Source organism: Aegilops tauschii, chromosome 3 (assembly GCF_002575655.3).
Source record: "Aegilops tauschii subsp. strangulata cultivar AL8/78 chromosome 3, Aet v6.0, whole genome shotgun sequence".
Taxonomy (NCBI): Eukaryota; Viridiplantae; Streptophyta; class Magnoliopsida; order Poales; family Poaceae; genus Aegilops; species Aegilops tauschii.
This window is the reverse complement of record NC_053037.3, coordinates 499514077-499531080: the sequence shown is the minus strand read 5'-3', so window position 1 is coordinate 499531080 and position 17004 is coordinate 499514077. Positions and strand designations below refer to the sequence as shown.

General features: G+C 45.3%; 1 protein-coding gene across 1 annotated transcript; it reads right to left on the bottom strand.

The window, feature by feature from the left end:
• Nucleotides 1–9332: 9332 nt before the first annotated feature.
• Nucleotides 9333–15617, bottom strand: LOC141043051 (uncharacterized). The gene is made up of 4 exons (XM_073511968.1): nucleotides 15575–15617; nucleotides 12121–12719; nucleotides 11721–12040; nucleotides 9333–10920 (listed from the first exon to the last, which is right to left on the bottom strand). Exons 1-4 carry the CDS (start codon nucleotides 15615–15617, stop codon nucleotides 10896–10898), a joined length of 987 nt encoding a protein of 328 aa, XP_073368069.1. The 3' UTR covers nucleotides 9333–10895.
• Nucleotides 15618–17004: the final 1387 nt, after the last annotated feature.

Sequence of the window (17004 nt, the reverse complement as noted above, 5' to 3'; positions counted from 1 at the left end):
AGTTGCCGAGGGTGATCCCTGGCTCCGGATGGTTGAATTGGGTGTGTACTGGTTAGACGTGTTTCTTCCAAAACACCGTAGACGGAACTAGTCCCCGTGACTACTGAAATCCGTTGGCTGTGGTTAAGTACAAACTCTGCAGAGTCAATTCTTTCCAAATCATCGTACCCACGACCAAGCAGTGTAAGAATTATATCCATATCTATCTGTGTGACAAAACTTGCCCCGGCGAACAAGCTCAAGTGGTAAATCCAGATTTATTGTTATTCCTGTGGATGGACTAACTTTATATTTGTCTCATGCCTGTGATAATTTATGTTCCCAAACTATTGTATTAATGAGTTGTGATATAAGCCCTTTATGTGACGTCGCGCAGACGTCCGACTGTGGCGTGTACTTGTTTCTTACTTTAAATATAAGCCCTTTATGTGATGTCGCTCAGACGTCCGACTGCGGCATGCACTGTCTATTATTTTCTGTTATAAGCCCTTTATGTGGTGTCGCCCCGACGCCCGACTGTAGCATTATTGTTCCGCATTTTCCGCTCGAGGAGTCTTTCAGACACTCGTTTGGCACCCGCATTAATATTCCGCATTTTCCGCTCGAGGAGTCCTTCAGACACTCGTTTGGCACCCGCATTAATATTCCGCATTTTCCGCTCGACGAGTCTTTCAGACACTCGTTTGGCACCAGTATTACTATTCTGCAGTTTCCGCTCGAGGCGTCATTCAGACCCTCGCTTGGCACCCAGTATTTATTACCGTTATGTCTAATCGCACCAGTTAACTTGTTAATATGCTTCATGTTTACATTTGTTATATCTTATGTCCGAACTGTCTTGCGAGTACTTTCATAGTACTCACCTGGCTTGTTGATTTGGCCAGATGTTGACGAAGGCGATCTCTTGGATGAAGAGTTTGATAGCGCGTCCGATGCCTAGAGGAGTCCCAGTCAGTCCTGCGCGATCCCGGATATTGGTCACTTGTATCGTATACGCTTCCGCCACCCGCAATAAGTCTTCTCGAGCCTCACTCCGACGCTCGAAGAGCTGTAGTCTTCTGGAATCATATCACTCGCTTCGCGGTGATATTTCCACCACCGTTATTATCGTGAGTTAGTAGTTGCCACCCTATCCGCCGTTTTGTTTTAACGGCGCGCATGTAATAAATTGTTGGGCAGTCTCTGCTCAACCTTGTATTATATTTAGTACTCCTGGTATTTTTCTTCTGTGACCAAGATATTGTCTACCAGTGAGAAGGAATTCTTCCTCGCTGGTCCGTAAAAGGGATTGGTCTCTCAATAATTATTTTATTGAAAAACCGGTCGTGACAGAGGGTACTACTGTTCTCTAGAACCATCGATGTACTATCAATGCAGGGGAAGTACACCTGCGTAGTGGCCTAGTGGGTACTCTCGGTGCTCTATTCAGCCGCTCCTCTCACGTAGCTGGCCTACTCAGCCACTCCTCTCACGCACACACTAGCAGCCTGTTTATCAGCGACGGTTACTACGGGGCAGAACATTTGAGTTATTTGATACAGCGAGACTAGGCTTTTCACTTCCATTTGTGGAGGTGTAATGGATCTCATCGAACTTTGTTAGTAGTTCCTTCTTTATGAATGAGATGAAGCAAAGCTTTTGCCTCCGTTTCAAAAAAAACACGTCAAGAGGAATTTCTTTTATAGTAGAGCCGATAATGGAGTGAAGTCCATGCGTGCAACGCCACAAGCTACAGAGTACTCCACAAGCTACAGAGTAGTAGTAGAGCACTTTACGTACAGAGCCATATTGCACAGTTCCCAATGCCCCGCCAGGCTTTTCCGGCTCCTCGGACTTAATTGGGAGGCGCTAGTTTAAATATGCTACTAGCTGGAAGCTGCAAGCGAGGTGCGGCTAGGGCGAGCACGCGAGCCACGGGATGCTGGGATGGAAAACCTGTTCACGTGGCTAGGCTGTCCAGTGCACCCAGATTGTGGGGCCGCATGTCCGTTTGACTTCAAAAATCAAACTACCCGTGTAAAATATTGGCTCGCAGCGAAGTGTGGTAGTACTATTTTTTTTAAAGGCCGCCGTGCGTTCGGCCGGGATCGAACCCACAAAACGAGGTATACACTCCCGCGACCACTAGTAGTACTCGTTGGAGTACAACGCAACCTAGAATCGCCTTTTGTCGCTAGTAGTACGTACATTGTTCCTTACAAGAAACCCCTAATGGTTAATAGTATAGCCAGCTGCTGGCTATAAGCCAGTGCCATGTCATCTACAGCCCATCTTATAGCCAACATGTACAATAATAGATCAAAAGAGTGTACTACTTTTTTATTATGTGGCCCACTTCTCATTCTCACAAAGTGCCTAGGAGCACGTGCTAGAGCTGGCTCTTCACGAAGAGCCCGCTTACCTTCTCTCTCCTCTTCTCTTTCCTCCAACTAAGCAAAAATATACTAGTTTATTTCTTATAGCCCGCTGACTCAGCTCTATTGTACTTGCTCTAATAATGCAAGAAACCACTAAAATGCCAAGAAACTACTACCACTTGCATACGTGGCAGACTTAAGATAAGACTACCTTATCAACCATTGTACATGCTCTTACCAACAAAAATCCTTGAGTGACCTCCTACCTCCGGCCCGTCCACCTAGTCATCCTCGGCCATGGGACGCAGCTACCGCCGCCGGCAGAAGGCGAGGTCAAAACCGCCGGCGGTGCGGAGCCCATGTTGCGGCAGCCCAGATGCCATCTCCGTCCGGCGCTCGCGGCCGCTAGCTAGCCAAGATAGCTCCATCCAGCTGCTTGTCTGCAAGGTTTGCTAGCTAGATTGGCACGGCAGAGCGGCGGCTTGCTCGCGCGCGCCGCGCTAAGGCCGGCCATCTGGCTCGAGCGAAGGCCAGCGCGGCGGCTTGCTCGCTCGTGAGTCACACTCGGGCCAGCCTGCCAACCCGTGTGGAGGCCAGCGCGGCGTCCGGCCCGTCCGGCGGAGCGGTGGCCAACTCGCTCATCACCGGCGCCACCGACGAACACGCATTAGTACTGTTTGAAGTAATGTTCAGGAAAAATAATGATTTGAGGGGGAATAACAGGATAGAAGGTCAAATGTGGGTCCCTCGTGTCAACGGTCAAACAAAATGTGTTGGTTTAAGCTGCCTCTCAGCACGGACGTGTGGGCCAACCCTGTCATAAATGGGTTTAAACGAACCTAATCGGTAGGAGTACTAGGTAGTTTTTGGCGTGGATTAAGAAATTTCGGGTATTTTTTGCTATGTTTTGTACAATAGATTCTTCCTAGGGCTGGTTGAAAGTGGTAGTTTTTTGTCAAATACTCTACATATTGTAAGTAGGAGTGAAAGTTAAGCTTTGGAAGCCAATAAGCAAGGCTAGTTACATAGTGCATATGTGTACATGATTGAAAGTAAATATCAACCATGAGTGACTAATATCTTGATGGAAAACTCGAAACTATGGAATACTAGGAAAAAAATGCATGGTTGGAAATACTAGCAATGTTCATGTCCGTTGCAACGAATCATAATTAGAATAATACTTATTCAAAAACTTGGTACAAAACACTCTAATTTTGATATACATATGTCACTAGACATATATATGCTTCAATTAGAATATATTCCTTGGGCTGTTTTGGTGAGGTGAGGGAGGGATGTGGTTGGTTTTAAGATACTAATTATGGGTTTTTCTGCAAATTGGTAGACAAGTGGGATGTTGGTGAGAAAAGGCAACAACTTACCTCACAATCGTTAGATGTAGATCTAATGGTTAGAAACGACGGATGGCAGACACACCAGCATCACCAACTTAGTCTTGTGTAGGAGTACTAGCAAGATCCGTGCATTGCACAGAACATCAAGATGCATTTTTTTATAAAACACTTGTTGTGATTGACCCTTGCGGGAGTAATCCCATGTGTAAAAACTAATGATATCTCGAGAAATATGAGATAAGGTGAAGAGGAGTGGGGTGTGGTGGTGGTTGGTGGTCAGACTGAGCGGAGGCATGGGGATTGACGACGCCGGCAGCGGCCACCAGGCCAGTTTGTTCTAGAGGCTTCCTTTCTTAATTGCTCAACAATGAGGTTTGTTGGAGATAAGGATGAACGAGGGAAGGCCTTGTCTGCAAATGTGGAGAGGGGTGCGGGTATCTTTTATTTTAATTTCCATCCATCAGATATAGATCAGACGGTCTATATTGCAAGATGGCACACATACCATCATCACCAACTCGGTTTTTTATAAGAGAAGAAATATAAGTATGGAGATACAAACGTATTATCAATACTTGCTTCCGTAAACTAGCATCTACATTCTATTCGACGCCTCGGCATGTGGGGCCTTAGCACAATGACTTCTCGACTGTGTAAAACAAAGATTTTCCCGTCACCGACAAGGAGGGGGTGACGGCGGCGCGCTTTTTGGCTTGCTCTAGTCCTAGTAGTCATACTAGGTGGTCTAAGCACGTGTAGATTTATTCTTTTCACGTCTCGTGTTCGCCGTACTGCCACAACTGTTGATGAATAGACGGTAAGTTATTCACGGGGAAACCCTTGTTGAGCGTGTTTGCGAGAGAGAGAGAGATAGTGTGCGTGTGTGATATGTTAGAGACTGAGGCAATGATAACAGATTCTTTGTGTCTATGTGTGTGGAGGATAGAGAGAGACATGTACATGGGGCGTTGTGTTGTGTAACGTGGAGACACATATACATAATTAGAGAGTGAGTGTGTGAGATACACATGCAGACATGAGGAGAGATGAGGATCCAGATAAATGGGTGTTTGTGCGTGTCTCTGTGTGTTTGTGCACGCGTTTGTGTGTGAGAGGGAGAGAGTGTATGTGGAGTAGAGAGACCACTGATGATGTAAACCTAGTATAAGGGAAGGGGGAATGGTGTGACATGTGTAGTAGCGAGATAGCACGGGTGCGGGCGGGGGGAGCAGACTATTTGGAAGAGACATCGAGTGTGTGTGTGGGAGAGGGGTGTGAGAGCGAGAGAAAGAGAGAGCTAGCGACGGAGAGAGAGAGAGGAAGAGAGGGGGCGAGAGGGATCGTTTGTGTCCATAAATGGCGTATAGATAGGGAGACAATGTTGATGTTGTCCGAAATTGGCCTATGAACGGAGACGCAAGGGAAGCGAGTCATCGTGTGTGTGATAGGGACTTCATGAGAGATCTAGAATAGTGGTGTAGATAACAATGTGCGAAATCGAGAACGATTATACATTAGGGAGCTATGCAAAGAGTCACGACATATATGTATACAGGGAAGGATCTGGGGCGGTCCGCATGTGGGAGAGATAGAAAGAGGAGAGTAGTGCACAAGGAGACAAAGTGTGCTTGTTTGCAGTGGGGGTGGTGTGTGAGGTGAGTGCGCGAGAACCACATGACTAGGGAGATAGATGTTTGGCGGCGACGTTTTGTGTGTATGGGAAATATGCACTCTACATAGTGTGTGTGCTTAGGTAAGAGAGATAGCGGGAGACCTAGAGAGTGAGGGAAGAGATGTGGCATGCCCGAGAGACAAAGTGATAGAGACCTATGTTGGGGTCCGGACTTTACAAGAGAGAGGGGTGTTAATGTGCTCGTGTGTTGGTGTTTGGGGGAGAGAACGACTTCTCTATGTGTGTGTGTGTGTGGTGGTGGGGGGGTTGACTTCAGATAAAGAGTGAGGTGTCTATATTTGAGGGACTTTAGTGTAATTGAGATATTGTGCACTCATGGTTGATCAATTTGTTTCACAGTTTGTACTATGAGATAACGATACTTTTGAACATGCCTGATATACCTTGATGTACCAGAATTACAAACCTAAGATTGGAATTTTGGAATTCGACTCCATCATTAGCTTTTGTAATTCATTTAAACGGAGGTACATTTTTTAAGCCGGGATTTTGTGATTTCAAATTCATATATCAAACCTAGAGATATACACATACGGGCATGTTCAAACTTTATAATCATCCACTTTATTCATACACATACACATTTTTGCTTTTGTCATCATATTTAGGATAAACACATTTGGAATTTCATTTGAATTGGACCGTATGATGGTATTTGCTTGTAGTAGCTCAATGATCCATATTTGAATTGAATGGACAATCTAAGTTTCGAGTTGGAGACATTGATTTTCAAAACTTGCACATTTTTTTGCGTGCAAAACAAATAAATTGTCGGCCATGATATCATAGTCGGCCGTACGAGAGCAGAATACTTATAATTTTAGGCGCCAAAAGCTTTCAAACTTCCCGCTCACATCGAAATATCACGCGCCCGAAAGTTTAGCCCTGCGATATTCCTGTTTTACCCCTGCCACATGAACGGAAAAGGGCTGCTTTGGTAACTCCATTGTTTTCCCCTCTTTGCCCCCAACATTCTTCCCCAGAGCCCCTCCCCTTCCCCTCCCCGACCCCCCTAACCACGGCAAGCCGCCGAATCTAGTCCTCCGCCGCAGCGGTGGACCTCACACCCCACCGGATCTACCTTCCGCACCTTGGAACCCCCAACTGCCAACTCACCACTTCACCGGAGCCACTTCAGCGACTGGCTTGTCCACCGCTCCAGATCTCCTTGACCGCCATCATGGTCCACCGCACCGGATCTGCTTAACCGGCGCCCTCGTCCACCATAGTGTAGGCCCTTCACTGACTCCCTCGTCGCCCCTTCGCTGGCCCTTCATACAAGCCCTCGTCTGCCGCAACAGATCCGCCTCACCGAAAGCACTGTACAACGCGCCCGCCGAAGCCTTCGTCCACTGCACCGGACCCGCTCCATGGATGCCATATTCAACTCCACCGGCCCTGCTTTACCGACGCCGCAGCCTCATCAGGTTATTTCGATTTGTACTCCTTCGGTTTTTCTCTTTATCGTGCAACTGTTCACTTACCACAGATGAGCTTTCTTGTATGTCGACAAGCACCGCAACCGTAGCACCGGAGCCGCTTCAGCGACGGCGACAGCCGGCCCAAACTCAACCGCAACACGAGCACCATCGATGATCCTTAGCTATCAAGTATGACAACGATACCCATATGCCGCCAAGAATCAGGTACTATTATCCAACGGCTGGCGCCTACGTTCACTTTCCTAGCATAAGCACCGCACCTTTGAATTTCTTCAGGGCATCATTCAGTTTTTCATGAGACGCGTTATTCTGCTTGCACCTGTAGGGCCATACTTCTGGCAGTGAACATGTTACATGTGCTAAATTACATACCAGTGCACATATAGTTAATATGCTTTAGTTTTGTTCTGATGCCACCTGTTGGTTCCATCAGACTGCTTAATGTTCTCTACGCTTAATTACACATCAGCAAACTAGCATGTGGTTCCGCTGCTTTTTGTTCGTTTTACCCTACATTTTCTGATGCTAGCTATTACATCACTGCTCCGAGCCTCTGTTCATTACTTGTTTATGTGTTCTTGATCTTCCCAAGTTGCATGACTAATTTGATGCTTCTATTAATTATGGAGCTGCTAACCCCATCAAGCAAAATATTTGTTCTTTTGGGGCTGGCACCTCGAACAAGCATAAAAATAGAGGGAAGCAAATATATTGTCGTGTATGCACACACCCTTCTTTCATTAGTTTAGATGAACCATTGATGATCAATTCGGACCAGTGCATGTGATTAAAATTAATTTTACCTAAACAGATGGTGCAGAATAAACTACAACAACTAGATTTGCAACCACGGGATGCTGACGATATCTTCAAAGAACATTGCAACAGCAGCTAGGCTTCACAGCAACATATGGTAAGCCAGTGTGTTTTAGTACATGAGAAATGTAATGCGAGTGGGCTGCTTTCTTGGCTTGTGCCCTCAACGTGTAATCCTACCGAATTACAAATAGTTCAATTGTCTGCTTTGCTGTATTGCTTGATTCGAATGCTTATTTGTTGTTACGCTATACCTGAGTTGGCCAATATGTCAGCAGTGCCTGTTGTACTATCATAAAGAAATGCATGCCTATTTCATTTGAGTCCTTAACTTTTCCTCTCAACTTCATCACAAGACTGTCTTCGTAGTTTATATGAGGCCACACTGTTAAGTGCTTTCTCAGATTATTTCAACTGCTTAGATGCCTTGGCAACTTAAATATAGCGGTTGTACACTCCCTTTCAACTAGGGATGTCAACTGGGTCCCATTTAATCCCGATTAAAGTCCACTAGTGGTATGATAGTTCAAAAGAGTTTTTTGTTTTTTGAGGAAAATGAACTAGGGAGGTAGCAAAAACTAACTAGATGGGACTGGCGGATGTCGTTTATTTGCCACTTACATCCCTAGTTTCATCTTACCATTTTAATTTCTTTTCGGCTGATGCTGCTTCGAACCATTTAAATATAGTTTGCCATGCTCGGCAATAATTCGTCCGTCGTTTACCATGTAAGCTTACTGCCTGGATCATACGATAACTATCTCTTACTGATGTCCAGCAGAAACCTTTCAGGATGCCGTTCACACTAGGACACAATGTACAACCCCAGAATCTATTTGTGGAAGCAGTGCGCCATCCATGTTACCAGATGGTAGCAGTTCAGAGGCAACACCGCCGGAGAGCAGTCTGAGCACAGATATTATAGTGCTTGAGGCTCTACTAGAGGCAGAAAGAGATGGTGTGGCTGCCATGAATGAGGTAATCTTTATCTTGAGGCTGGAAATTACGGAATTAGCGGCACGCATTATGCAAGCAACCCAAGAATTGGAGGAAGTAAGAATGTTGCATTTGAAGACGGAGGAGGTCCTGCTGTTTCTGCTATCTGAAGCCCAAGGTAATCCCGGTTCTTCTTTAGATACCAGTTGAAATTGTCATTAGATTATTGTACTTGCATGTTGTGTCATGTCTCTGAATGGATTATGTTGCAAGACCCCCTATGTTGTCCATGTGTTGTAATGATCCGAATTTTTTAGGCGAGGTAATCCTCAGTACTTGTATGATTGACATAAGGTGAACTGTTTTTCGTGTGAGCATATTGTATTGGATGAAATAACTATTTGACTCAGAGTGTATCCAACCTACTGAATTCGAAGATCACGGCATTTCTAAATCATAATCATATATAAAGGTGGAATAAATCTTTGTTGTGGTTTTGAAGAAATAAATAACAAAACGTATAATTATCTATGGATATTCGTAATCGAATACAAATTGGATTTGAATTTAGTTTCCCAGGTCCCAGGGCAAACATGAATGCTAATTCTCTGTAACACCCACGATGCGGCTATATCTCCCACGTGTCGAGGCATGACTTAGAGGCATAACCGCATTGTGGTTTTGTCGCAAGAAGGGTCATCTTCACACAATCCCATGTAATGAACAAGAATGGGATAAAGAGTTGGCTTACAATCGCCACTTCACACAATACATAAATAATCATACATCATTCAAGATACACACATAGGTCCGACTACGGAACCAAAATAAAAGAAGACAACCCAACTGCTAGATCCCTGATCGTCCCAACTGGGCTCCACTACTGATCAACATGAAAAGAAACAACACAACGAACAAGATCTTCATCGAGCTCCCACTTGAGCCCAGTTGCGTCACCTGCACTGGTCTCATCGGCACCTGCAACTGTTTTGGAAGTATCTGTGAGTCACGAGGACTCAGCAATCTCACACCCGTGAGATCAAGACTATTTAAGCTTAAAGCAAAGGATGGGGTAAAGTGGTGAGGTTGCAGCAGCGACTAAGCAAGTGTGGTGGCTAACTTACGCAAACAAGAGCGAGAAGAGAAGCAAAGGAACGGACGTGAACTAGCAATGATCAAGAAGTGATCCTGAACTCCTACTTACGTCAAACATAACCCAGAAACCGTGTTCACTTCCCGGACTCCGTCGAGAAGAGACCATCACGGCTACACACGCGGTTGATGCGTTTTAATTAAGGTTAAGTGTCAAGTTCTCTACAACCGGATATTAACAAATTCCCATCTGCCACATAACCGCGGGCACGGCTTTCGAAAGATAATACCCTGCAGGGGTGTCCCAACTTAGCCCATCATAAGCTCTCACGGTCAACGAAGGATAAACCTTCTCCCAGGAAGACCCGATCAGTCTCGGAATCCCGGTTTACAAGACATTTCGACAATGGTAAAACAAGACCAGCAAAGCCGCCCGGATGTGCCGACAAATCCCGATAGGAGTTGCACATATCTCGTTCTCAGGGCACACCGGATGAACAGTACGTACAACTAAAACCAGACCTCGAGTTTCCCCAAGGTGGCGCTGCAAGTGGCTCTAGTTTGGACCAGCACTCAGGGGAACACTGGCCCGGGGGTTTAAAATAAAGATGACCCTTGAGTCTGCAGAACCCAAGGGAAAAAGGCTTAGGTAGGCAAATGGTAAAACCAAGGTTGGGCCTTGCTGGAGGAGTTTTATTCAAAGCGAACTGTCAAGGGGGTCCCATAAATCACCCAACCGCGTAAGGAACGCAAAATCAAGGAACATAACACCGGTATGACGGAAACTAGGGCGGCAAGAGTGGAACAAAACACCAGGCATAAGGCCGAGCCTTCCACCCTTTACCAAGTATATAGATGCATTAATTAAGATAAGAGATATTGTGATATCCCAACATAAACATAATCCAACATGGAGCAAACTTCGTCTTCACCTGCAACTAGCAACGCTATAAGAGGGCTGAGCAAAAGCGGTAACATAGCCAAACAACGGTTTGCTAGGAAGGGTGAAAAGGTTAGGGGCTGACGTGGCAGTATGGGAGGCATGATATAGCAAGTAGTAGGTAGCGCAGCATAGCAATAGAGCGAACAACTAGCAAGCAAAGATAGAAGTGATTTCGAGGGGTGGTCATCTTGCCTGAGATCCCGCTAGGAAGAAGAACGAGTCCATGAAGAAGACAAACGAATGTAGTCGAACGAATCCTCACAACTCCGGAACGAAACCGAAGCTAACGAGAGAAGCAACCCAGAAAGAAACAAACAACCTAGTAAACAACCACCACATACACATGGCATGATGCAAAACCAAATATGATGCATGTCCGGTTTAATGAGGCATGGCATAGCAAAGTGCAACAAACAACACTACAAATTAAGTGGAGCTCAATATGCAACGAGTTGCATATTGACGAAACACCACATATAATTATTTAGTTCTCTCTCATTATGTACCCAACAATATTAAAAGTTGATTACCATGGCAAGAGGTGAAGCATAATGAAACTACCTATTTAAGCAAGTTAAATGAGGCCGGAAACAAACAACAACAATTCCGGAAAATCCTCATGTCCATAATTTAGTTTTGGTACTGTTCTGCCATAAACGCAATTTTAATGTTGTTAAACAGCAAAATGAAGTGCACCATGTTAAACTAGGCATTTTTCTACCCCATTTACATATATAATTTAATTAAAACCGAGTTACGGTTAATTAGTTATGAATTAAATCATTTTAGCATGTTATTTAAGTAAAATAAATGTAAACAGCAACTTAAACATCTTAAACATGGATGAGAGCAGCATATTGTGAAACTACACAGAAATCTGAACATTTTACATATATAAATTATTTACAAAAGATGCACGGTTAATTAATTATTAATGCATGAACATGAGGGGTTTTTCTGTAAAACTGCAATACTCTGGATAATAGCTAAATCGCAGACATGGAAAAAAACTACACTGGGCCGAATCTAAAACCGGAGCAGGCCCAATAGAAGAATAACAAAGGGGCGCTGGGGGGGCCTCACCATGGGTCAAGGCCCACTCGGTGGAGAGGGAGGCTGGAAGGGGCGCTGGGCCTTGGTGCTTGCTTGCGGCCCAGGAGGCTGGATCGAACGAGGAGGCGCGGGGCCGCGGTCAACGCGAACGTTGCTCGTGCGCTCGTTCCCCTGTTCGAAGCAGGGAACTGCGGGCGGCGCCTGGAGCAGAGCTCCGACGAGCGGGCGAAGGGGCGGCGAGGCGAGGGACTTGGCGGGGCGAGGGACCGCGGGAACCGGCTAGATCCGAGGCCATGGCATTGGTGGAAGGCGACGGCTTGGCGGTTAGCGTCCACGGCGTCGGCTGTTGCCTGAAGAACGACGACAGAGGGAATTCAGAGAAGAAAAAACGGAGACGGCGAGGGAGATGGCAGGGCACGACGGGGCCTGCCTGGGGTTGCCGGCGACGACGAGGCCAGTCGTCGGAGGTGCGAAGGCAAGGCCATGCTTGCCAGGGCGGCAAGGTGTTCGGTTTGGAGCAGGAAAGCAGAGGCCGCGGTAGGGGATGGCGAGCGCGACGAAGCAGGAGACGACAGCTTGGCACGGCACGGGATGAGCAGGATCGCTCGATCCGTTCAGGCGGGATGCAGACGGCGGCGCTGAACGCAGAGGCACAGGACTTGCGGCTCCGGCAGGAGGAGCTTGAGGCGCAGGGGACGACGAGCTCGAGCAGGGTGCCATGGCGGTCGGCTGTACGGCGGCGGACGGCGGCCGTTGCCAGAGGCGGGGAACGGGCGGGCGACGCGGAGACGGCCAGATCCGGGCGGCGTCGCTCCCGGCAAGTACTTGGCGGCGGCGGTTCCTTGCTGCGGCAAGTATAGAGAGAGAGATGTGTGAGAGAGAGAAAGCGAGGAGGAGGCCAGGGACGAGCAGGGCTCGTGCAGGAGGAGGAGGAGCGCTGCGGGATTGGTCCAGTGAAGAAAACGAGGGAGGATTGGATCGGGGAAGAACCCGAGGTGGGAGGAGACAAAAGAGGAGTGGCGGCGGCGGCTAGGAGGATGGGACAAGATCCCTAGATCTTAGGGTTGGACCTATATATATCTCATGGGATTAGATTAGAGGCTATTAGGCCCTCCGATTTAAATCGGACGATCGAGAAAAATAGGCTAGGGGAGTCCAACAAAGAAAACGGTGATGTTTTGTAGATGTTTGGGGATGATCTGAATCCAACGGTGACAACAACCCGGGTCGGGTTCGGGGAGGTTCCGAACGCGCGAGAGGGGTCTATGCACTGCGCAAGGAGGGGTTCGATGGTTGTGCAGAGAGGGTCAAACGGTCAGACAAGAGAGAATCAAAAAATCCGGTTAGACTCAGAATGGTCAACGAACGTAAGGGGGGGCGCTGCAACTACAAGCGGATGCAAGTTTTATGAAAACAAATGCGGATGATGCAATGAAGAAATGCAACAACAAAATAAATAACAGAGCTGACACGCAAAACATGGAACACATCTGGAGCGTCGGTCTCGGGGCATTACAACACTCCACCACTACAAGAGGATCTCGTCCCGAGATCTAGGATGGCACCGGAGAAAAGCGGAAGAGGAAGAGGTAAAACAAATTGCTTCTTTGACAAACGAGTGAAACCAAAGAACCTTGAGAGGTAGCAAAGCTTGAAGAAATGACACGACAGAGGTGAACAAAATTGAGAAGACTCCGGTAGAAAAGAGAGACAAGGAACACCATGTGAACCTTGAGGTTAATTGACACGATAGATATTTAAACCACTCCGGTTAAAACAAGATAGGGAAGGAATAAGAATGATATAATTTGGGCAGCACTCCGACTGTAAATGGAAGGAATTGAACATGATCTTGACAAGATGAGAGGATACTCGATGAAATCAACAACACATTACCTCCGGAACTAATGAAAGAATGGCACAGGGGGTAAGAAAGATTTCAGACAGCACTCCGGTTGAGGAAGGAGGCAAAACTTGATAAGATGAGAGAACTCGAATGAAAACACGACACTCCGGCTAGACGGATAAGAAAGGAAAAATTACATGATCTTGACAAAACAAGATGATTGGTCGAAGAGAGCAACATCACAAAGCCTCCGGTAGAAATGAAAGAATGCAATGAAAAGAACGGAGAAGAACGGAGTTGTTGAAAAATCAACAAAGAAAGGATATGAACTTCGTGGGCTTATGGAGACATCTCGAAACTTGAGGAGAAATTCTGCCACTAACAGAAACAATTGCTTGCTTGAGATCAACGAAGAGATGAAAACTTCTCTCGCCGAGAGGATAGGAGAAATTTTGGATCATTGATAGACACCATAATAGTAATATTCCTTAGGGAAGGCTTTAGGTGAATTATAACCCAATATAACTCCAACAAAAGATTGATTGGTTGAAAAGATCTCTTGAACGAAGAGAAAATGATGGATTTAATTATCTCATTCCTGACAACTTGTGAATCATGAAACCTGAAGGAAATTATCAAGAAGGACATAACACCACCTCAAAGATCAGGAAGAAAGAATTGCACTTCGGAATGCGATATGAAGAATGCTTGAACTTCTCAAAAGAAACATGTGTTGAACACCATGTTTATTTTAGAGTATAGCTTGACGGATCTTAATTCCGAGAGAAATCTTGAAGAACAATTGAAGAATGAAACGAATCCTTGATGAGCCACCATGTTGATCCTCCATGATGAACTCCGATAATAAAAGAATGATCAAACGAAAGGGAAAGTTGAAAAGAACTCCGGGAGAAGCCTTGCAATGATTAGATGAAGCTTTGAAATGGTATAATTGAAATAACTTGGAGCTCCGGAAAGAAAAGATGAACAACTTGGAACCGAGAATTTGATATCATGAACGAACTCCAAAAGAAAGGATTAAACACTTGGAGGAAACAAGAATAAGAATTACATTACGCGTATCCTTCACCAATTTAAATTGATGACAAGCAACGGATTTGGCACACTACTTATTCTCGTAGAAAGGATTAAGATAGATATTGCGCAAACTTGGGAAGGTCTTCATCGAGCCACCGGTAGGATTGAAACAACGAATAAATTGATATGATAACGAGGGAAGAGAAATCTTGAACGAACCACCGCGAGAATTGAAAACAATTGAAGAAAAGAGGACGAAACACCGTAAAAATTAAAGAACGCGCGAAAATACTCGAGGGAATTTAGATACAAGTGAACGAAGAGATCACGAGCTGATTAGAGAATACTTGGACGATGCACCGGAATAATATGGAGATGACCGAAGAGACATCAATTTAGAATAATTGAAGAAGGAAGCTGAAAACTTAGAACGAAGAAATCTTCTGAAATGATGGCCTTTGGATGATCAAGAAATGAAAACAACTCATGAAATGCTCCGGATAGGTATGAAAAGAATTCTCACAATCGAAAACAATTATGAGAGGATGGCATCAATCTAGAACTATGAATCTCTGAAAGAACGGACCAAGATTCACGAGAAATTCTTCTTCGGTCTTCAAATGTGGAGAATGATGATGAGAAACACCACCATGAATTATTGAGATACTCCGGGATGAAAAATTAGAAAGGTTGAACCAACGATGAAAGAATTTGAAAGATCTTGGAGAAAGGCATATGACTGATGAAAATTCATTCTTACGTCAAACTTTGCAATGAATTTGAGAATAACTCCAGAAAAAATAGAAGAGTCAGGTAAGATCCTGGGAAAAGACCTGTGGGTTAGGGCCCACTGAAAAGAACCACCGTTGAAATGATTACTTGAAAAGGAGATTGCACCGGTTGAATTAAATGGCTTGAATGAGGTAACAACCTCGAACTAGTTAGAATTGATGCGGAGTGGAAACACGAATCTTCAGAGATATCTTCAGCACTCCGGAACAATTGAATGGCGAGAAGTGAGTGATTAAGAGGTACACCGGCATGAGAAAACATTTGAAACAAGGAAAGGATATGATCGACAAAGCTTGAATTTAATCCACCGGAGGAGAAAAAGAACGAAGAATGATAAACTTGAGGAACATCTTCATGAGAACCACCGGGTAAGAACTTTTATTGAAAAGAATGAAGGGACTTCACATGAATAAAATGGATACTTGGTTAAGAATCTGAGTCCTTGAAAAAAAAAGGGTGGGAGGGTGGGAAAACAAAGGCAACTTGGCGCAGATGAAACAAACACCGTTGAGAAAAGCTTAGAATTGATCTTGCGAACGTTGGAATGACTGGATGCACTTGAAGAGAAACACGCCGGTTGGAAAAGAATTAACATGACGATCTCGATGATCAAGAAGGATTATCATCCGCATAGAAATATGAGAACACCACTTAGAATAAGGTATGGAATCAACACTTGTCATTGAAGCAACTCGAATACCACAAAAAACAAAACAAAGGATTTGGCTTGCAAAATAAGCCGGAACAAACATATGATAGAGATTTCGTCCGAAGTTTTCGTGGTGGGGCCCACACGGGCTCAATCGTACAGCACCATCATGTACAAGGCTGTGCACATGACATACGAAGCGTCCCCGAGTCGGCATAGCCAAGGACTCTTTAAGACACTACGAGACCACTGTAAAACCAACCGTGGAAAGGCGGACCACTAGACGTCGAACCCCAATCTCATATCATGCGTCTGTCGGAAGGATATCCTAAGGCTACTTGAATTCCCACTTATAAACTCCCGAAACTTTCTGGTTATGCAATCTGGTGTTGGGGATACAGGGGACACAAAATATATCACCCAAACTAACAATACCTAGATCCAGCTGTATCCATCCGTCAACACATAACCAAGAAAACTCCGGAAATCGTTTACCTCAACCTTCGAAAAACATCCGTTATACGAGTTATGGCAATACTCCCGAACTCCCGCCCCAGTACTGGGTGGCGTCGAGGTGATCTCACCAACAACTGCATAAAAGAGATTTTGATGTCGGCGAAACTCAGGTATTCCAGAACTGCAACGATAAAATTGTGACGACAACACCTCGGAGCTCAACTCCCCGGGACACTGCCACAACCCCTAAATGTCAGGAGGCACCAAGAACAATGTTCTCGTCACAAAACCATCGGAACGATTCCAAGATACCCGCGTGATCCTAAAAAAAATTTAGTGAAATTTGAGGAGCGAATAGTCAAAACTTCTACGTCACGAGACCTCACCAGAGCGACGAAGGGACTGAGGAGTAAAAAGAATCCTACTCTCCGATATATATATAATCCTAAGACTCAAAACATTTTTATTCTAGACTCAACAACGCCAGCGATTCGATCAAGCAGGGGCTCCTAAGTCGGGGATGGCTCTGATTA